At 41.2% G+C, this 21,765-nt stretch overlaps 1 protein-coding gene across 6 annotated transcripts in view; it reads right to left on the bottom strand.

Moving 5' to 3' along the window:
- Window positions 1-21,765, bottom strand: part of LOC125011232 (piezo-type mechanosensitive ion channel component 2) — a 94,105-nt gene that overhangs the window by 11,167 nt on the left and 61,173 nt on the right. For 2 of the 6 annotated variants that reach the window (XM_047590335.1, XM_047590336.1), the window contains 16 exons: window positions 17,452-17,695; window positions 17,228-17,345; window positions 16,527-16,683; window positions 14,508-14,597; window positions 12,700-12,824; window positions 12,414-12,482; window positions 11,207-11,310; window positions 9,960-10,058; window positions 8,183-8,303; window positions 8,020-8,100; window positions 6,839-7,005; window positions 5,962-6,155; window positions 4,540-4,713; window positions 2,873-3,895; window positions 882-1,140; window positions 602-781 (listed from right to left, as the gene is read on the bottom strand). In XM_047590335.1, the coding sequence (XP_047446291.1) occupies window positions 602-781; window positions 882-1,140; window positions 2,873-3,895; window positions 4,540-4,713; window positions 5,962-6,155; window positions 6,839-7,005; window positions 8,020-8,100; window positions 8,183-8,303; window positions 9,960-10,058; window positions 11,207-11,310; window positions 12,414-12,482; window positions 12,700-12,824; window positions 14,508-14,597; window positions 16,527-16,683; window positions 17,228-17,345; window positions 17,452-17,695 (3,205 nt within the window). The remainder of the gene's footprint in view (window positions 1-601; window positions 782-881; window positions 1,141-2,872; window positions 3,896-4,539; window positions 4,714-5,961; window positions 6,156-6,838; window positions 7,006-8,019; window positions 8,101-8,182; window positions 8,304-9,959; window positions 10,059-11,206; window positions 11,311-12,413; window positions 12,483-12,699; window positions 12,825-14,507; window positions 14,598-16,526; window positions 16,684-17,227; window positions 17,346-17,451; window positions 17,696-21,765) is intronic. The other 4 variants (XM_047590340.1, XM_047590339.1, XM_047590338.1 and 1 more) reach the window with 4 other exon arrangements.

Below are 21,765 nucleotides of genomic sequence, written 5' to 3'. Positions count from 1 at the left end.
TTGCTCTTGTCATGTGAGTTTCAGGTGGACACCACCCAAAGATATTCCTAATAAACACCGAAAGGCCCCGCTAGTCATTTACCCGCACCGGTTTGCTTTCACATCGCCAGGAACCGATAAGAAATTGTGCCATATCACTGTACAACCTGTGTATAAACACAGTCGTGCATGTGCAGTTCACATCAAGATTCCCCTGGTGCGACTTCCCGAACATGGTGCAGGGCGAATTCACCTATTAACACATTTGATTTGATTTATTTTTTCCTAAAAAAAGACTTCTTGTTCAAAGATGATAGTTAGTTTTTATAGTTCTTAATGAAATGGAGAAATTGAAAACGCAAACCGAACAAAACCTCAGGTCTCAGGAGTTTAATTATTTCTCAGTTAAAACAGCGTCATTAGGCTTAGGAAATAACGTCCACTTCATTAGGAACACCTTCCAATACTGCAGCTCCACCAACTGGGCGCCGTCCTATTTAGCACGAGCCACTCAAACAAGTACAAACCGACTGTTTTCATGTAATGTGAGACACAATTGCCGCTTGAGTTGGATTAGATCAATGTTGCGTAAGAGCAGATGCACCACATGCTGTGGACAAACCTTCAGGATGGACCTGTGGAAGAAGAGAGCCAGTAACTGGACCAGATCATAGTGGACGTAGCCATCTTTCTTTTCCACGCCGATGATGTTGGGAGGGTGGAATGGTTTATTCTTATCGATCTTGTTCTGGTTGAAGGGGAAGAAGCCGAACTGGAAGAAGTACTTGATGACGATGGTGACCTAGAGGGAGAACAGTGTCGATGCTTTATTTTTTTATTATCAATCCAAGACATTGTACAGTGCTTGTCTCCAAGTAAGACGTCCACTTGTGTGGCTCTACCTCAGTGAAGACGATGGCCGTCATCCAGTAGCGCTTGCTGGGCCGCGGCACGGACAGCATGGCCCACAGGAAGATGGTGATGGGAAGCACCAGGGTGACGCAGGAGGCCGACACCATGTGGTTGATGATGATGACAAGGTAGCACACCAGCTCCGAGTGAGCCACCAGCATGTTGTAGAAGGCGTAGCACAGCTGGAGGATGAGAGGCTGGGTTTGGTAGAACTTATCCGACTGTTCCAGCTCGTCATCGTAGAACATCCTAGATGGAAAGAAGGAAGCAGATTATACCTTTCTTCTTTCCTGTCATGGAAAAAAATGATTAGACCACCCTTGTTTTCTTTGATTTCTTTCTTTGTTTTAATGCCTGGTACCACTAAAGGTATATTACCTGATGAATACAATGAACACAACAAAAAATGCAGCTGATTCCATAATACTTTATGTCTTATTTGACATGCTTAAGCTTAATAGTATTTTCAGGGTATGTAGGAGGCCATTTCATGTCAAAAGCAGCACAGCACATGCAGTAGTCAGAAGTTGTCAGCTCTCACATAATGCCTAAAACCTGGCTGCCCAATTTAGGGCCCGCCACCAATTACATTTGACCCACGCCTGGCCACTGTATAATTTTTTTCCCACCGCCTACACTTGTAATCTGCGCTCACTAGCTGCGCTTGCTCTAGTTAAATATTATTTATTGGTGCACTTCCACTCCTGACCAGAGAATACCATTGGGACACATTGACGTAAGGGTGGCGCTGTTGAGCAGCGAGTGACAGGATACAGATGGAGCCTGGTGGTGGTGGTGGTTGGCTGTTTTCTGTTTTACTGTGGACGGAGCTCTGTACCGATGTGCACACAAACAAACATGTGAACAGACACCTACAGCCAGAATGCCGGAATAATAAAAGCAGGACTAATGGGGCTAACATGGTGGTTACTAGGTGGTGGAAAGTGGAGCTAATCGTGGGGCTAGGTTAGCATGCTGAGGCCGTGTTAAACATGCTGCTGTTATTTGGCTGACAGACTCTTTCAGTGTGTCTCAATGTTAGTGTGTATGTTAACAGACTGGTGTTTAGCTGTAGTGGTGTTGTCATTTATATTTTTGTTTAGTTTTGCCCTGTGTGCTACTGTGGAAAAGTAGGCTAACCAATTAGCCTGTTGTCTGCTAACTGGTACAGCGTTACTTTGTGTAAGTCAACATATTTTGTATTTAGTGCTCTAACGTTTTAATCAGTAAACCGTATGGATTGATGGAGCTCCAGCAGCTGCTCTACTACTCTACTGATACGGTGAATGGTTGCCGAGGCAACCAAGAGACTGATGAATTCATTGAAAAATAAATGAGGCAACAAATAAAATAAATAGTTTGGTCCGCTGCCGCATGCATAATGAATATTATGTATTGGTTTATTGATAGCATTTATTTTCCACATGCATGCTTATATACCCATATTTAACTTAATGTGCTGCAAAGTTAACTTTTTGGCCCACGACCCTCCCCCCGGAATCAATTTTGGCCCTTCACTGAGAACAATTTGGGCACCCCTGGCCTAAAACAAAACAATTATGTATTAAACCACATAGGCAGCCATCTTGGCACTGCTGGAAATTGGCGTGATTAACAGAGAGAAAAGAAAACATGTTATGCCTAAAAGGTCTGTTTTTTGGCAGTACGATGCCATAGCTATTGATGTAGGAGGTGATTTGGTTATTATCAAGAAAACCATGGAAAATGGCTAGATGTCAGCTCTTAAATGAAACTATTAGGAGCTAGTTTTGTTGCTATCATTATATTTGTCCAAACAAATGTACCTTTAGTTGTACCAGGCATTAAAATGGACAAGAAATCGAAGGAAGCAAGGTGGTCTAATCATTTTTTCCATGACAATTCCATTCTGTATTAAGATGAATACACAGACCAGCACACAGCACAAATTTGCACAATCTTGAGGACCTTTGCAGCTTTTCTGGACTTTTCCTGAACTTACTTGTTGAGCAGCAGTTCGCTGGCAGTCAGCTCAGTGGTCATCGAGGGCAACATGATGTCCGACCTGCTGTCCGAGCGGCTGTCAGAGGTCATGAGCATGCGCCTCTTCCTGTACGAGTCGCTCTCGTCATCGCTGACCTCCAGACGGTCAAAGCTGACCGCCTTGCTGTAGCTGGGAGGCACGTCGGCGTCAGACGTTTTGGAAGCGTCTGTGTCGGGCGTGAAGAGCAGCCCCGAGTGAGGTTCTCTCTGCATGAAGTCCTGCTCTCCTCCCCCGTCATCGCTCTCGATGATGAAGTCGTTGTTCTGCATTGAACGGGAAGACTCTACCTCCTCCGGCCTTGAGGAGGGGCCCTCATCTGGGCAGAAGGACTCCCAGGGAGCCATGTCTCTTTCCTGATTGTCTTGTACTTCCACACCCTCCGGTATCTCCTCACCCTCCAGGCCTTCCTCGTCCTCTAACCTGTCTTCGCCATCCAGGCCTTCCTCGGCCTTGAACCTGTCCAGAGCCTTCAGGCCTTCCTCGTCCTCTACCCTATCCTCAGTCTCCAGGCCTTCCTCGTCCTCTAATCTGTCCTCATCCTCCAGGCCTTCCTTGTCCTCAGCCTCCAGGCCTTCCTTGCCCTCAGCCTCCAGGCCTTCCTCGTCATCTAACCTGTCTTCAGCCTCCAGGCCTTCCTCGTCCTCTAACCTGTCTTCAGTCTCCAGGCCTTCCTCGTGATCTAACCTGTCTTCAGCCTCCAGGCCTTCCTCGTCCTCTAACCTGTCTTCAGCCTCCAGGCCTTCCTCGTCCTCCATTCCCTCCTCATCCTCCACTCTTTCCTGCCCTTCGCCCCACTCCCCCTCCTCTTCTACCTCCCTCGGTTCTACATCAGTCCAGGGCTCGGGCTCGGCTACTTGACTCTCATCCAACCGTTGGGAATCCCAGGGGCCCTGCAGCCCGTCTTCCTGCTCATCCTCCACTTCTTCTATGGTGTCTGTGGTTCCCTGTCTGGAGTAGAGCATGACAGACTGGGTGGGTTCACTGCGGAGAACAGAAAAAAAAGTCAGCGTCAGCCTTCATCCAGGTCTATTCATTCAGGTGTATTTAACTAAAATTACAAAACCAGGAGTTTCCAAATTTTTACAGAATAAACAAAAACGGACATCGTGGTGACAGCAAATGTGCACGTACAAGCCGAAGTTTTCAAAAGGCTATTCAATTTTTAAAATCCACCCAGATGACGGCATATTTTCACTTAAATCCCCCTTAAATCAATATATAACACAGTTGGACACACTGGTATTTGGATCATTTCTCCTATGCATTTTATGCAACATTAACTCTGCATTAAGTTTATTATCAGTTTAATAAAATCAACTTCCTGTTAGAGGTTCCCAGAGGAGGAGTTATAGTTGTGATTTATGAAAAACAATTGCTAAATGCTCGAAGCTGAATTGTGTCATAATGAAAACTGACTCAAGATAATTATTGCTTGCTTCATTTCAAACTGATAAATGAAAAAGAATCAACTTGGTTTTTGAAAGGGTGCAGTAAAGTCTGATTGAGAAGTCATAAAACGGTAAGGCTGAAGTTAAAGAAAGGAAAAAGCAAGAATCAAGCGATGCAGTGATTTTCTTCGTATGAGTGACACAGATGTGTTTATGGGCGATGCGGAGGCCAGGCACCTGGATATGAAGCTGCTGCCGCTGTCCACTGACGACATGGACACATCCATGCTGTACACCTTACGCAGTTTGGCCCGGGCGCGCTCGCTGGTTTTGGGAATGTACTCTGGCATTGCGTCCATGTCTTCCAGGGTGGATTGGCGAGAAATCAGAGTGGTGGCCTCAGTGTAGGCACTGAGAGGTTGTGAGAGTGACAGATGATTGATGATTAGTGGTGAGAGGATGAGATGGGATCTATGTTCTATGTTACGCAGACTGTAACCAAACCTCTGCATTCGAAACTCACTTTGTCATGCGAAGATAAAAAACCGAAGATGTAGCGAAGACTTTGAAATGTGAAGATAATGACAAGACGCGACTTAGCTCTTAGCTCAGATAGACTTAGCTCAGATGGACATTAAAGGGTCGTTTTACTCTAATGGCAGAAAACCAAACTGCTTCCCCTCTGACCTCTGGAGCTATTTAGTCATGCAGAAAGCTTTTGGCATTCATATCGGACTCTTTGATTTCTACATCTTCCCAAACACGGAAATGTATGAAATTAGCTAAATGGATAAATCCGCTAGCTTTCCAGACACAGCATGCAAACATTTTAAAGTTAAGTTTGATAAGAATTTGTGCATCGCAGTTAACGTTTGTTGAAGTTAGGAGTCTTTAAATCACTGCAGAAGAAAGACGCAGCATAGAAACAGAGGGAAATGAAATGAGAGAGCTGAAAGAGCTTCAATCAGACCTTAAAAATGTGATAAAATAAGATGAAGATTTTTATTATGACGTGTTAGTGTCTGAAGTCATGTCTTTAGTTGAGTGACAAATAAAATTACATATTTCAAGTATGTCAAATACTGATAAATAGATAAAACAACTTTTACACCTGAGCCTAAAGCAAACGCTTCAACCTCTTAGTATTAAAAACAGCAGATGGAGGAACGTTTAGAGTCCCTGTTATTGTGGATAATCTATGCTTTACACCATTAACTTTGTTTTTCTGTGAAAGCGTCCACAGCGATATCTGTGCAGATCCAGGTCGTAAAGTTTGTGGAAAGAGATGTGGCTCAGACAAATAAAACCAAAAGTGTAACAATATCTATTTACAATAAGAGGGAATAAAGGAAAACACTTTTTTTGTTTAAGAATTCAGGGCAGCATTAGCCAACTAACTAATATCATTGTTTATTATATTTTTTTACTTGATGAATCCTGTTTAAAAGATTTGTGAATCTGTAGATTTGTGACAAAAAAAGTGGTCACACTAATGTGTATGTGTAGACTCTGGACGGCCTAAAACCTGTGGCTGTCCCGTCCGTTCCTTCTACTCCAAAATTTCTTAATTCCTGCAAATGTTTTTATTTGCAAGCTCCGTAAAGTTGAGTCTAAGAAGACGCCCTCACGCCACCGTCCACCTCAAGACTCTGTTTCTACCTGGACATGCTGTCTCTGGAGGCCGTGGAGTCCTGACTCTCCATCGGGTAGCCTCCTCGCCTCCTTCGGACTCGGGTGGAGCCCAACACCGACCCGTCTTCGCTCAGCTGATCCAAACTGGCCTGTCTGGACATGTTGAGTCTCATGGCCTTCTGGTAGTAGACGTGGATGCTCTCTCTGGACGGCACATTGCCCTGATGAGACGGAGACGATCATTTACTGGTTCTTCTAATCACAAAAACTCTTAAACTCTTAATATAAAAAGCGGTATTATTTTCTGTTATGATATGAATTTTTAATATACTGGAATATCGGTGTATTTGAATACACAGTGTTTGCACTGTGAGACACTGTTTCAGACTGGAACCATTTTTGGTGTAGTGCTTCTAAACACACGTGGTGCGACTGCATCACTGTGAGTGGTGAAGATGGAAATGTCCGAAAAAATGAAGTGGCAGAATGAGAGGATGTGTGCCAAAAAAAGGGTGATCAGACGTCCTGAAGACAGTCCCTGTTTTGGATGATCTAAAGAAACTGTCCCCAATTTTATCTTTTTATGAATGAGGAAAAAAATGTTGCACGCAGACTACAGTTATTACGGTAGCCGGTCACGCTGCTATTGACATTACAGACATAGCAGTTGAAATATACATCAAGCAGACAGTGCTAACACAGGGCAATGCAAACCTTATTCTACAATATTTACTTAAAATCACAGTAAAATAGTTCGTCCTTACTCAATCTACAGCATTAATTCCTCTCTCAACCAGTAGAAAATGTTTTGAAATGTTTGAAGAATTTTAAAAAAACACTGTGACACACATTTCTGGTCATACCGCCCAGCATTGGTTAAAGGTCAGCGTGGAGGATCAGGTACCTTTTTGACCTCTCGGGTCAGCATGCAGCGCTCCAAACGCAGCACGGTGGAGATGTCTATGTACTCCCTGCACATCTCATTCATCCACTTAGTGAAGCTGTCGACGGTGGTCTGGCAGAGCACCCAGGTGAACTTTATGATGTTGAACACTCTCTTGATGATGTTGTCTGGGATGGAGAGCATCCAACAAAGAAGCGTACAGTATTGTGTCACTCCAAAACAAATAATTATTACTGTGAATAATTTCAATGAGGCAAAATAAATGTGAAATATCTACAGTGGTGGACAAAAGTTTTCGGAAACCCCCGTGCATTTGTGAAACATTGCATTAAGAATCAGTGTTAGGTCTTCAAGTGGAAGTTCTTCTTGTACAGTCACAGACAAAATACTAAACATTAAAAACTTGATTTGGTTCCATAAAAACACATATACCTAATTTGAAGTATTGGCTCATTTTGTTACCAGTGATCAACTAGTGAAGGTCGTGCTTTTTAATGAAAGACACGTCGTTCTGTTGCTCTGCTTCATGTCCAAGTCAGCACACTTGAAAGTTCTTCAGAGACAAAAAATGGCTGAAACCATTGGAAATCTGCAGTGGATTATCAAAAGTTTCAAAATACAAACCAAAGAATGTAGAAGAATTAAAAGTAGTAATTCAAGAAGAATGGGACAAGATTATCCCACAACAGTGTAAAAGGCTCGTAGGGAACATGGCAGCCACTATTAGATATTATATATAAGATAAATATTTTTTTGTGCAGTTTTGAACAGTTATCTGTTGACTTAGATACCGGCAGTGTTGAGAACGGACATAATGAAAATGTCAACAATTTAGTTTTGTTAGTTTTTCTTGTAAACAATAAAATAAATATAATTTGTACTTGTTTGTGTCTGTCTAATGCAGCCACACCTTTAGAAACACACAAAAAAAGATTTTCCCACAAACATTTCATGCTAATATTTGATATCGTGTAAAATTTTAAGGGCGTCCAAAAACTTTTTCCCACCACTGCACATCCAGTCCGTTTACACTGGATCTGGATTTAGTTCTGATACCAGATGCATCTTATTTTAATCTCCTATTAAAGATTCACACGCACGTTTTCACTCATGGTAGAAACAGTCATTCATTTTTTTCTTGTCACTTTCTCATTAACATGTTTTCTTGAGCAGGGACCAACCTGGACCACCAGACTTCTTGTTCTCTTCCCCTTTTTCTTGCCCATCGGACAGCTCCCCGAGATCTATGGTCACATGACCCGCTGCAGGAAATAAAAAAAACGTCAAGTCATTTAAATACATTTGTTGTTATTATTATTAGTTTTTTATTTAGAACTTGCTTACGATCTTTCTTGCTTTTCCTGTGTCTGACTCCTTTGGTGTATCTCCTCCAAAATTTGCGTTTCTCTTTGCTCCGCGCCCTCAGAGCAGCTTTGGGGTCTTTGATCCAGGCATGGTAAAGAAACTGGAGAACAGAGGGGACGGCAGCTTAGTCTCAATGAAATGATGCAGGAGCAAACAGCAAACGTGTTGTAGCAACACATAACCAAAATGTTTTGAGTGATATCATATTCATTGGTTTTAAAATCAGCGTGCAAAGGCTTCAAACACGACACAAGTGGCAACAGAAGAAGAAGAAATAAGAGGTTTCGCTTCCACGGTATAATCTTGTGCTTAAACCAAAAATAAAGGCAGCAAAATACAGTTCACTTGATTATTTTGGCTCACATCACAAAAAAACTATTGCTTGTTCATTTTGGCACTAAGCCCGTTAGAGGCTCCAGTGATAGTTTTTGTTCTTTTTTTTTTGTTTGTTTATTGTTTATTTCTTGTTAGATTCATGAAATATGCAGTAGAAATTGTTTTCATTTTGTAAAATATGGAAGGATTCAACTTAAATAACTGATGGAGAAGGGGTGGAACTAGATAAGTTTTCTAGATAGTTTTTTTTTTATTATTATTTATCTTTCTCTTTTGAATGTATTCGAAATAAATAAAGCTAATGCTAAAAGAAACATGATGTCAATGTTAACACACAGCTTAGAGTTGTAGCCAATTAACTGAGAACTAATCACTTTAATGACTCTGGTTATAAGAAGCAACCAAGAGTAAGGAAGTAACACCTACTGTTAACGCTGTACACAACATACAATACTGGTCTGTTCTGTTTTAGAACAGAAAATCTATGCAGCTTAATGTCTCATTTTACTCTGAAATTAAAACATTGACAAAATAAACAACTTCCCAGAAATGTGTTTAGGGAGCTTTGCTTTCACTCTTCTGTCTAGTTCATCACAAACCAGCTCCATGAGGTTAAAGTCTAGGGTCTGGGCCATCAAGCTTTCCATCTAGTTTTTATCCTGAGGTTGTTCTTTTATAGCTTGGACTACAGATTTGGGTCATTATCTTGCCGTAGGATGAAGCCATGTCGGCCGGTGGTGTATAATTTAACTGTCTACATACTGGAGAAACATAACACCACTTACACTGTAGTTCTGGTATTTGTGCACATACCTGCATTTTCTATAAATAACACCTTGTTTGAACTTCTGGTTAGAAGAAATACAAGTTTGTGATGCAGCCGCAAAAAAGTTTTCCAAAAGAGCGTCGACTTAACAGGCCCACATGCTGATCCACTTCCTCACATGTTGGAGATTTATTTATTTTCTTTGATATTATCAGCTGAATATAACCATTTTATTTGAAATAGATTACATTCGGAGGCTGACCGTTATTGTTTTTTTTTTTTCTTCCCTGACATCCTATTAAACAAACGGTGAAGGGCTGTGTCACCGAAGGTAGAAAATCCATTTATAGACACGCTGATTAAGTTAAATGCGCTTGAAACCAGTAGAATCTATTAAAAGCAAACAAATATATCAGAAACCCACGAGGACACATCCCCATTTGCCGAATAAAGCATGCAAAGCACAAGCAGATCCGACAGATAACAATATACCGCGTTCCCAATCCAGAAACACAACGATAAACACATCTAATAGTTTACAACGTGTGCATCCATCATGAGCTGGAAAGGCCGTAGGCTGCGGTGTTAGTTGTTATTATTTGAGCTGGCAGATATTCAGACAGAAAGGAAGCTGTGTTAGATGGTGGTGAGTACCTTGCCTGCCTTGACTACATACTGCAGCACAGTTTTAGGCAGCTTAATAATAGACCTGGGTAAAGCCAGGACAGCAGAGACAAACTTCCCAATTGCTCGCTAAAGAGAGAGAAAGAGACAGAGTGAAAGGATTAGTAGAAAACAAATTCACACTGTTAGAAACAGGAGAGGTTAAATGTGCTAGGAGACTGGAGGGGGACAACAAATCAACATTAATTAGCACTGGAAAAGTAAAACTATGCGCAGTTACTGTTAGTGTTTAGTTTTTAGACATCAGAGGATTTTAGAGACGGGCTGAGCAACAGGTCAAACAGAGAAACAGTCTGCAGTTGTGGTTACAGCATAAAATACAATGTGCTCAAGTGAAGTGCCGTGCACTGTGTTAGCGTGCAAAGTGTTATTCTGTTGAGTCTTCACAACCAAAGGTAGACATAACATTTACCGACTTGTCAAAAGTGAGAAAAAAAAGTGCTGCAGTTTGTATTTTATATTTTAAAAGCAATGCATCTTGTTTCCTGTGGAAAAATTTTGAATGAGTCATGCAAAACAAAACATGAATTCTACGGAAGAGGATTAGGGCCACTGAAATAAAAAAACACTGTAGTTAGAGCAAATTATTTTTATTTTATTTTTTTTTTTAGTTCTGACTTTGTGTTTTTGAGAAAGAAGTCAGAAGTCAGAATTCCTGACTTTGATCTCAGAATTTTGAGAAAAAAGTTAGAGTTGTGAGATCAGCGTCAAAATTCTGAGAAAAAAAGTCAGAATTCTGTGAAAAAAGTCAGAATTCCTGACGTTAATCTCATAATTTTGAGATTAAGTCATAATTCCAAGGAAAAAGTCAGAATTACTGACTTTAATCTCAGAATTCCGAGAAAAAAGTTAGAGTTGTGAGATCAACGTCAAAATTCTGAAGAAAAAAAAAGTTAGAAATGTGAGATTAATGTCAGTCAATTCTGGCTCTCAGAATTCTGACTGTGTGTTTTTGAGAAAAAAAGTGAAATTAAAGTCAGAATTCTGAGAAAAAAAAAAGTCAGAATTTTAATGTCAGAATTTTGCGAAAAAAAGGTGAGATTTAAAGTCATAATTCTGAGGGGGAAAAAATGAAATTCTGAGAATAAAGTCAGAATAATGAGTCAGAAAAAATCATTTACTCTAACTACATTTTGTTTTTCAGTGGCCTCACTTTCAAAACAAAAAGAAATCTTCAAACCGAGCGGCAGTTTAAAAAAAAAAAAAAAATCTTCCACCTGAAACGCCGACTTCTTTGGCGGCTCCTCGTCTTTTTTCTCCTCCTCCTCTTCTTCCTCCTCGCTGTCAGTTTCAAACAAGTAATAGTCTCCGCTTCTAACCACTGAGGGAAGAAGGTAAAGTGTTACTCAGCCAAACAAATAATGAACTGCCATCCACTGTTTTCGTGACTTTAAAGTAAGAATCAGAGAAGAATATGTAGGAAAAAATCACCACTTACCATTAAGCTGCATTTCATTCAACATATATCATGTAACGTTTAAAATGTGTCTACAGTTAGTATGTAAATAGGATGAAGCAGAAAATACACAGCTCGTCTAAACTGTTAGTGAAGCTATCTGTATGCACACTTCAGTTCGAACAGTCGCCTTCAAGCTACTTGAGTTAAGTGACTCCAGTCTACAGAGTTAGAAGCAATGGGATAGACAAGGCTGACTTATGTCCTTGAACAGAACCACAGTGGGCAGGAGATGGGGGAGGATGCTGGGAAAATGGAGATGAGACATCAAATGACAAAGAGATAAAATGGGTAAATGATCTGAAAATGTCATGTGGGGGTGGAATACGATATGAGGCATGAGTTCAAACCAAACAGGCCACCGACCGCTGCTGTGTTGACTCGGAGACAGGCTCGCGTGTTTAATCTCCACAGCGAAGCCCGCGATTTTAAATATTTGATCACTTCACCAATTGATATTTATTTTCTTTATTTTTCTCCTTGGCGACACCTGTTTGGTGATCATGTCTACGGGCAAAGAATGAACAAACCCTTCCTCCTTTACTCCCGTACTGAGAGTAAAGGCAGGGTCGACTTCATGTCTTTGCTTGAAAATGTTTCACAACAGAGCGATTCCCCACTGTGGGCTCTCAAGGTGAGACCGGGGGTGGGGGGGTTTTAAACAACGTCAACCTCCAGCCGTTAGTCATTTTCTCTTTCTTCGTGTCTATTTGAGGCAACCCTGCTCTGCAACGGGCACAGACGCCGATGCTGTTTTATGGATCATCTTAAAAAACTGAAGTGCCTTTTTTTCCGTGGTACGACAGGTAACGAGGGCCCTCGAATAGAGACGGAAAAGGATTAAAGTCTGGAGGGAGCTTTGGTGCCTTCAGAGCCCTGGGACAGTAGGGGAATCCTCGGCGTTCTGGTCAAGGACACAATCAGAGTGGAGGAAGAGAAAAAAGAGGATTGTGGGGGGGTCAACCTACTGGAAGCATGGTCAACCCAAGGCCTCCACCACTGCTTTTTTTTGGTCTTGGCTTTCGTTCGCTGTGCTCCTAAAATTTCACAAATACATCAATGCAACATTTCATAAGAAAAATGCAAACTTCAAGGATTGTTTCACTACACCAAGTTGCTCTTATAGCTAAATGGAAAATAAATTATCACACAATAGTTTATTTATTTAACAAGAAACACGCCCCGCTATCAATGCTACTTCTGCAAAAATAGACATCGTCTCCACAGTCAGAAGCCCGGCGGGCCACACCATACCGTCATCGTCATCCTCCTCCTCCTCCTGGACGAGCGTCTGTCCGTCTCCAGACTCCTGCACCCGGTTCAGCAGCTTCTCCTTGCCCCTCTTAAACTTTTGCTGCCTCACCTTAATGCGCTCCATCCTGATTAGATCAGAGAGACGGTGAGGAGGCAGGAAGCACAGACGCTGGAGGATCGTCACAACACAACGACTAGAAACATCTCCGGGGCTTCGTATGGAAATTAGCGTTACGGTATTGCTCATTACAGAAGGCTAAAGGATATTTTCAGAGCTCGTGAGTGACTCCTGAGGAAATTATAAGTGGTGGAAATACATTGTCTTTAATGTGGTACTAAGAGCTGGCTTCCAGGAAACAAGACAGACTGACCCAGGAGATGCTTTTAATCCAGTTTTTCTGAATCTTGTTTGAGCAATAATGGACAACTGAGACTCAATGAAAGATGTAACCATACTGCTTTAGTCTGACTCATAATCTAGTGACATTTACTCTCAGAAAATCCCATAAAAAAACTGACAATGAATAGATCAACAGTAAGGTATAGAAAAGAGGCCAGCGAGCTCATTTACTCTTAAAAACCTTTCGGGTGAGTCACGTCACTATGAGCTGTGGTGAAGACGGAGCGGTCCGAAAAATGAAGCAGCAGAACGAGAGGAGACTATCCCCAATTTATTTTGGATAGTCCCAGGGTTGTGTGACCTGTCCCCCGGCTAAAGTTGTCCCCGAAAATGTCCCCAATTTTAGCTTTTTGTGAATGGCCAAAAAAATGTTGCGCGCAGACTACAATAATTACGGTAGCTGGTCACGCTGCTATTGACATCACAGACATAGCAGTTTAAATATGTTTTACTATGAATAAATATGTCAAAATAAATTAAACCATGATTGTCCCTGTTTCTTCATTTCATCTTGAAAACATTTAATTCTTTTTTTTTTCTCTGAGCTTTTTTCCACCTCAGCATTCAGTGCTAACACAGGGCCATGCAAACCTATTTTACCACTAGTGTGGAGTTATTCTACAATATTTACTCATTATCACAGTAGAATAGTCCATCCTTCGTCAATCTACTGCGTCCTCATATGGGGACAGGTTTTATATTTGTGGTAGCTCCTTATTCTGCTTCATTAAGACCCGTTGTGCTCATAAGTGGACGCCTTTATCTGCCATCTAGTGGTAGCAAAGGGTCAATACACTAGTCGGTGTAAAAACATGATAGATTTTTATTTTTATGGTTGAAACTTGTCTATTCATGCTTATTAGCGTCTCTAGTTTGATATGACATCCAAATTTAACAAATTCTATCAGTAGTAAAAAGCTACAGCTTCGCTAATTAATAAGTATTCGTTTGAGGACGTTGGGATTACACATCCTGCTCCAAGATGATGCTTAGTGATTTACACAACAAATAAAAGCTCAGGTCTCAGGAGGTTAAACCAGGAGCAAATACACTCACAGCTGAAAGCCACAGAAAAGGCAGGAAGTATCTAGAGATGATGAACTAACAACCTTGTTGGTTATGATTTTTTTATGGGATTTACTGAGAATGAAATAAAGGAAAATAGTGAATGTCATTCAGCCAGTCATTTAAACTAATGGGCTGCATGGAAATAAAATGAATCTCAGCAGCAGAAATGCAAATAAAAATGGTATTAACAGTAGTTTTAAAGCCTCTGTCCTGCAGAATAGTGACATGACAAGTAACATAATGTATTTTGAAAGGTAATATGTCAAATTAAAAAGGTCCTTCACAAACAGACACAGAGTCAGATGAAGATAGTATTAAGGTCAAACATTCGGGGTCTCACTGTCTCTTCAGCTGCTCCACAGACTTGTGCTCCTCCTCCAGTCTGGCTCTGACCGCCTTCACTATGGTGGCCTGGAAGAGCTCTGCCCCTCTGAAACACACAACATAGTAAAGATCAGCTCAATGTTAGTGAGTTCTTACACTGTCAAACTACCTATAAATCAAACCAGAGAATACTTCAATTATCAATAACATCAAGTGTTCTACTACGAAAAGGCTATTTGTTGTATTATGGATTAAATCTACATATATTTTTTCCTTCTTGGTTCATCCTGTGGTTAATGTCTTCTGGGTAAGTCATGCAAACACAAATCTTAATAGCGTTCCTATTTTAGCATCATATTTATATCACGAGTTATAGCATGAAACAGCACAGATGAACCAGTGAGGCCTAAATCCACGATTTATGATGAAGCACAAAGTTGTTGTTGTCTGATAACTGCAAATTTTCTGAAATATTTTTTGTTACGCCACATTTCTAACTGCTAAAAAAAAAAAAAAATGTAAACCATCTCATGAATAATTCTCACCTTACTTTCATTTAGGCAGATTGTCTTTATGAGAGTTTCTGGGTTTCACTGTCGCAGTCTAATTTAAATATGTTTCTCCTCTGACAGACACAACCACTCAAAATCACAATCATATCATAACCTATTCTCAGGCCTTTGCACACATTATGCGGCTAATCAGTCAAACATTTACAGTCTAACTCGCACTCTGTTGGTCTGCTTATTAGTCGGCGCTGCACTGTTTTTGTGTAGTGTCTTTTTATAGGTGCATTGTCTCCTAAGTGTTTTGCACTATCTGTATTGTATTGTTTGTCTTTGCACGGCCTCTGTTGGCACTGTTTGCCTGCACTGTCTGCACTGTTTGTACTGTTTTGTATCCTCTGCATAACCATGTATACACACACACTCAATGCTCATTCGGTTGTATCGTACTTGTCTCCATGTAGCTGCACGGACTTAGAGGAGGGTTCTTCAACGTTATTCAGGCCAAGGACCCGCAAACTGATGGAGAGATTAAGTAGGGACCCCCTACCTACTATATGTGTTCTGTATTAAACTCTGTCAGGTGCTAATTATACACATACATTATTATCATCATTTTGCATTCAGTATTAACGTATGCAAATAATACACAGGTTCAAACTTCAAACATATGTAACAGTCGGGCGGCCGTGCAACTGCCATAAACATACATACCTTTACCTTTAAACATATCTAAATGTAGTAGGGACAGTGAATCAACAAAACCTTTTGGCCTCAGTAGTTGTACCCAGATAAGGAGTGTGGACTAATGTTGTTGCGTGGTCGCGTGAGACTTGTCTGTTTCTAATGAGAGGATGCAAGACCTGGCATATATGGCTATAGATGGGATCTGCACTGTTAGCTTTTAGCTTTTCTGCAGCGTGCGTTTGGATTTCACCTGGGGACTGAATGGGCTCTCGGCTAATTGTGGGGAACCTGACAGAGTGTAATATGTGGCCTTGTGATTGGCTCAGCAGCGATAGGGGCGGGGCCTACTGTGCATAGGAGGCTTAGATCGACAGGTCTCAGCTAGGTTAGCGCTCTGTGTGAAATGGTGGCTGTTGAGACAGCTGCTGTATCGCTGAATGAGTAAAGTGCTGACTGAAAGATAACCTGGTTTTATCGTTTCACTAAAATATGTTGGAGTCATGTTAATGTGCATTTAAACAAATTTAAAGTTTGGGGGGAAAATAAAAAAAAAAAAAAGAAAAGTGTCTAATCAACCAAAGATTTTGCGACGCCCCTGCAGTACCCCTGCGGCCCCCCTAGGGGTCGTGGAACCCTCATCTAATCTCACTATGTACTGCACCTGGTTTATATGATAGAAATGTTCTTATCCTCTACCCCTAAGATCTATGACGTGTCATTTCTTTCACATTTTGAAATTATGTACCGTATTTAATACAAACAAAGTCTCTCCAGATTGATGCCGAACAGCATTTTATAAATAAAAAAGTTTCCCTCATCAAACTTTGCGCCCAGTCGAGTACCTGGAGGCGAGTATCTGCGACGCTCTGATGTCTGCCACCACGTGGAGGAAGTAGTAGCTCATGAACACTCGTCTCTGCAGCAGCAGGAAGACGAAGCAGATGCTGTCCCAGATGATCCCGGCCTCGTTGCTGGGAAGCTCGCAGACCTGATCGGCAGCTGGTGATATAAAGAATACAGCCGTAAAAATGTTATAAAATCCATGAAATTAAACCGCAAATTACAAGTCAAAATAACACCAATGATCTGCTGTCTGAGCAGCAGGAATAAATCGATTCAGCTCCTTTGTTGATGTTAACATTATTATGACCTAAAATAGTCAGTTTGACAGTGTTTACTCCCAACGACAGGTGAAAATGAGGACTTTTACGAGCGTTCACTGCGCAGACTCTTGAGAATGTTCTTTTCTGATTATGTATAAACCCCACACTGAGCTCTGTTGCAGTGTTTTCTGTTCACGGCAAATCATTTTCCCTGTGGGACTCAGATAAGGAGCACAGTGAACTTAATTGGCTCGAAACTACACAAAATAAACAAGGGTGTGGCTTTAATTTCAGTTTCTGTGGAAAATAAGCTCAACTTGCAGCAGAAGATTACAACATCCTGCCTCTCAGCGGAAGCACAACTGGCGGATTTGAGTTCTTACTTGAAAAATACACTGAGAGAAATAGAGGGTAAAAATAAAAAAGTAAAGTCCACTCACGTCGGGATAGCTGGTCTTTATTTATTTCATATCCCTTGATGGTGCACGCCAGGCTGAACAACTGGATTAACCAGCACTGCTTCTCAATCAGGGAGTTGATGTAGCCACAGGCCAGGACCTACAAACAGAATACTTCATTTAAGTGCGATTACCAAAACAAACGGAACATTTGTAACAATATACATTTCACAGTTCTCACAATCAAGTTGTCATAGTTTACTCACGGACAAAATGTTCTTCATGGTGATCACAAAGATGTTGTAGGCGATCAGGAAGTCCCAGTAGTGGAGGATCTTCTTGATCGGCTTCAGCAGCAGCTCGCCCCCGAAGAGCAGGAAGTAGAAGCAGGCCACCAGGTAGCCCATACAGAAGACGCTGATACGAGTGGTGCCGGTGATGAAGATGATGGTGAGGACAAACCAGAACAGGTAGCTGAACATGATGACCTTCAGCATGTCCAGGTAGGACCTAGAGAGGAAGAGAGCGCATTTAATCTAACATCATCTGGTCTGTTTTCACCTGGAATCAGCATCATCATTTGTGTTTTGTTTTTTTTTTGTTTGTTTTTTGACATTGGAGAGTCAGTAGTGGTCATTTTTTGCAGCAATGTTTAATCTTCGTTTAGTTTAGAAATTGCTAATTACAACTGCAACCATGCATTTAAGTTTCATCCTTTTTTTTTTTAAGATAAACCTTTCAAACCTGGTCCTATTTGTATAATCTCAAGCATCCAAGTTTGGTACAGAAGTGTAAGAACTCGACTACATGTTACTGGGTCAGAATAAATGAACATACTACTGAAGTGATGGAGAGAGGTTTCAGTAGACACCTGTTTTGGTAATTGACACATTTTGGGATCATCATTAAGAGTGTTTCAGCAAACCTGAAGCAATAATCCTAACAATCCTTGGAAATTTCCCCACTGAAGGATAAATTAAGGATTGTCTTGTTTTATCCACCTTATTCCTGGGGGCGCTGATGTAACAATGATTATGGGTGCAACTTGTAGCAGTCAGCCACTGGTTGCTGGCGGGTTTTGGTTCCCCTTGTGGTTTATTTGAACATCTGACTGTTTTATTTTTTTTTTCAGTGTTTTACAGCTTTGAATTATACTTACAATCGAAAAAAACAAGGCCGAAAAAACTGAGCGCATGTGTGAAATGTAATTTGTACGTGTAAAATGTTGCATTTTATATATTTTTTAGCATCTTTCTTTTTTTTGTCCTTACGTGTTGTGTCCCCCTGGATTGACAGTAATGTCACAAGAACATGTGTGTGGAGGACACTGCACTATTAGTCAGGCAACAACGATTGTTTTTGTGTCACCATCTGAAGCCAAAAGAGTTAGGAAAGAAGCTAAAAATGCTACTGTGTGTTATGTTTGGCCACTTTTTCGTCCTTTGTCGTCCTCCCATCCTATACTCTATGTTAGTAGGCAGCACGATTGTAACGTTGTCACGTTTGAGTTGCGACAGCTGGTTAACATGTAAACAAACACCAGTTCCGGTTCATATCGGATGTCGCGCCTATATTTCACGCAAGGAATCAGGGGGTTTAGGAATGAGGTGGATTGGCATCCTGGGTTCACCTACTAGCTTTTTCCTTTTGTCACCTCCCACTGTCACAGTTTTGACATGAGTGGAGCTCCACACTGATGTCAGCAATGGAATGAGAAGCTAGTTTAGATCAAATTATTTTGTCAAGGTATTGTTCCCAAAGTGAACAGAGATGAACATGCTTGCATCGGATTTTGTTAAATGAGGACCTTCTGTCCGGAAGCAAGATGAAACGCTGGAGATGGTCAAAGAGTTTTAAGCCTCACAAAGCTGTAAGTAGAAATCATGGACGCCAGCCAACGGCTAATCCAGCTGAGGCTGCTTTTCCCCACCACATAACAAGAGTAAAAACAACATTTCAGTTTGTTCTGTTTCTGTTGTTCGCAATCCACACATCAATCACACTTCAGCGTCAGGCCACCGGTAAGAGTCTGATCAATGGATGGGAACCAGAGCTGTAACCTGATCCCGCTGTTCGGCACAGGTGTACCTTGAGCGTGCCCTGAGTGTCTGAAAGCGTTGTGTGCGTGGACGTGGCAGTGGAAACACAGCGGGCAACGTCCATTAATTCGAAGCACAACAAGAGCCACACTGTTTGGGAAGCAGCTCTGATGGAGTGGGTTTGGACGACGGTCCGGAACAGCTGACTGAGTGTCCTTCTTCATCAGGGGGTGAAAATACCTTTTCCATACTTAAAAGCTATTTATTGAGTTAGAGTACAGGGCAAAAGCGTCTGAGTGACGGACAGAGTGTTTTTGTGGATTATGGATTTCTCCTCCACCCCGTATCCGTAATTCGATCCTGGAGGGAAACGATGGAATAAGTGCAGAGCTGCTGTGGCGTGGACAGACGGGCTGTACTAACTCTCCCTCTCTACTAGCGCTTGTTGATGGACACAGAGTGCGTTAATAAAAGACTTGTCCACTTTGAGCATCAAAACAGTGGAATGTGAAGAGCACATAATCAATGACTGTGGACAGGTCAGGATGCTCTCTCTGTGTTTCCATTCTCCTGCCTCTCAGAAAAAAAATCCTCCATTTGTCTGTATCCAGCTCTATTCTAAATTATGTATACAGCAGATATTGACCTAACACCTGAGCTAATGCTGGGCAGCATGATCATAAATCTGTATCTCAGTATTTTTCAGAATTCTTCATGTGTCCACAACATTTTCTACTGGTTGAGAGAGGAATTTATGCAGTAGATTGACTAAGGATGGACGATTTTAGTGGAAATCTGGGGACATTTATAGCAAAAATATTACCAAGACAAAATGAAGAATCAACCAATTATGGCTTAATTTATTCTGACATATTTATTCCTATTTAAACCACTGACTGTATAAACTACGGACAAAGCCATCGTGACGTCACTCATTGGATTCTGAACCTTTGAAAATGAAGCCTGAAGTGGGCGGAGCCTGCAGTCACCATGCTGGATGAGCTTTATTTCGCCCACACTTGGATACGCCAAATATGGACATGGGGTTCATGTTGGGGCGGAGCTAAAGAAGCCTGAGACCCGCCCACCCAACTCTCCACTACCAGTTAGCTCAGGCTACCACCAGTCACTCAAAGCAGGAAGAATTTTAAACCTTAATAAAAAAATAAACAAATGATTTAGGAAAAAATTCATCCCTGGTACAGTTGTCATGAATCGTGAAATAAACTATTGAGACCAAAATATTTTTTCGTACCAGGCTGTAACCATGTTTAACGATGCTCTAGAGTTGGACCTTTTAACATGGGGGGTCTATGGGGATTTGCCCCTGTTTGGAGCCCCAAGTGGCCACTAGATGAACTACAGCTTTTACACACTTCGCATGGGCTTCATCGCTCAGACTCGGAGGTTACCACTTGGTTTAAACATATTCAAACAGCTATGTCAGTAATGTCAATAGCAGCTGTAATAATTATAGTCTGAGCACAACATTTTTTCCCCATTCAACGGAAAATGAACTAGTGTACCGCCCAGCCCTAACCTAAGCTACTGGATAGTTGAACTAGTCACCTGCCAGTTTGTCTTACCGTCATTTATAAGGGATTTGCTTTGTGAGTGTGTTCTTATTCAGCGCAACCCTACCTCTCATGTCTAAATGTCTCATGCCTCATGTCTAGCAGTTGAATACAACAACAATTTTCCACTGACTAATCCTCTGAGTACATCAACTGTGGAAGACAGAAAAATTTTCAAGGTTTGTTGTTGAAATCGGGTAAAAACATCCAAGTCTCTTTTTTTTTTGGATCTGAATTTATGAGGCCAGTATTGGGGGAGTCAAATGTGCAGCCAGAGCTTTGCAGCGATTTTTTTTTTTTTACACCCTGTTTTTAACGCAAGCAAAAACATCCTTGTCTGACATCTGATATTAAAATAATCTAATCATAAGGTCGCATGAAATTCTGAGTATTTATTATATGTATCGACACTAAATACAACTGAAAAACACAGGAAATGACACCAGATATTTTCATTGTTTCCGATCATTTCCTGTTTAAAGTGTTTACAACCACACACACGGTCGCTGGAAGTCCGGTTACACTATTTATGACAACATTTACGATATGTACAGTCCATCTCTTTCAAATACACACTGGCACATAGACGGCCTGTAACCATTTAAGATGCCAATCCACTAGAGGCAATTGCAGTTTAACGCTGATAGACAAAGTGGCGCCCACCACATTTATTTTATGTCAAAGATAAAAGGCATTTTGGTTTTATTTGACAGTGCAATAGAGATAAAGACAGGAAATTAAAACATGGAGAGAGACATGAAAAAAAGGATGTTTTTTAACTGTAAAACCCTGTAAATTAATTTGACTATAAAATCTCTGAAGTACTGTATCTAGCTGCACTTGTGTGGTACACATTTCAGTTTTGACTTTATTGTTGGCGTGCAACATCATTAAGGGTCAATTATGGACTGCTCCACTTCCTTTCCACTTTAGTCCTGGGTTCATGGCGGCTGAGCAAAACAACGGC

This window comes from Mugil cephalus, chromosome 7, assembly GCF_022458985.1.
Source record: "Mugil cephalus isolate CIBA_MC_2020 chromosome 7, CIBA_Mcephalus_1.1, whole genome shotgun sequence".
NCBI classification, from domain to species: Eukaryota; Metazoa; Chordata; class Actinopteri; order Mugiliformes; family Mugilidae; genus Mugil; species Mugil cephalus.
This window is presented reverse-complemented; position numbering and strand designations above follow the sequence as displayed.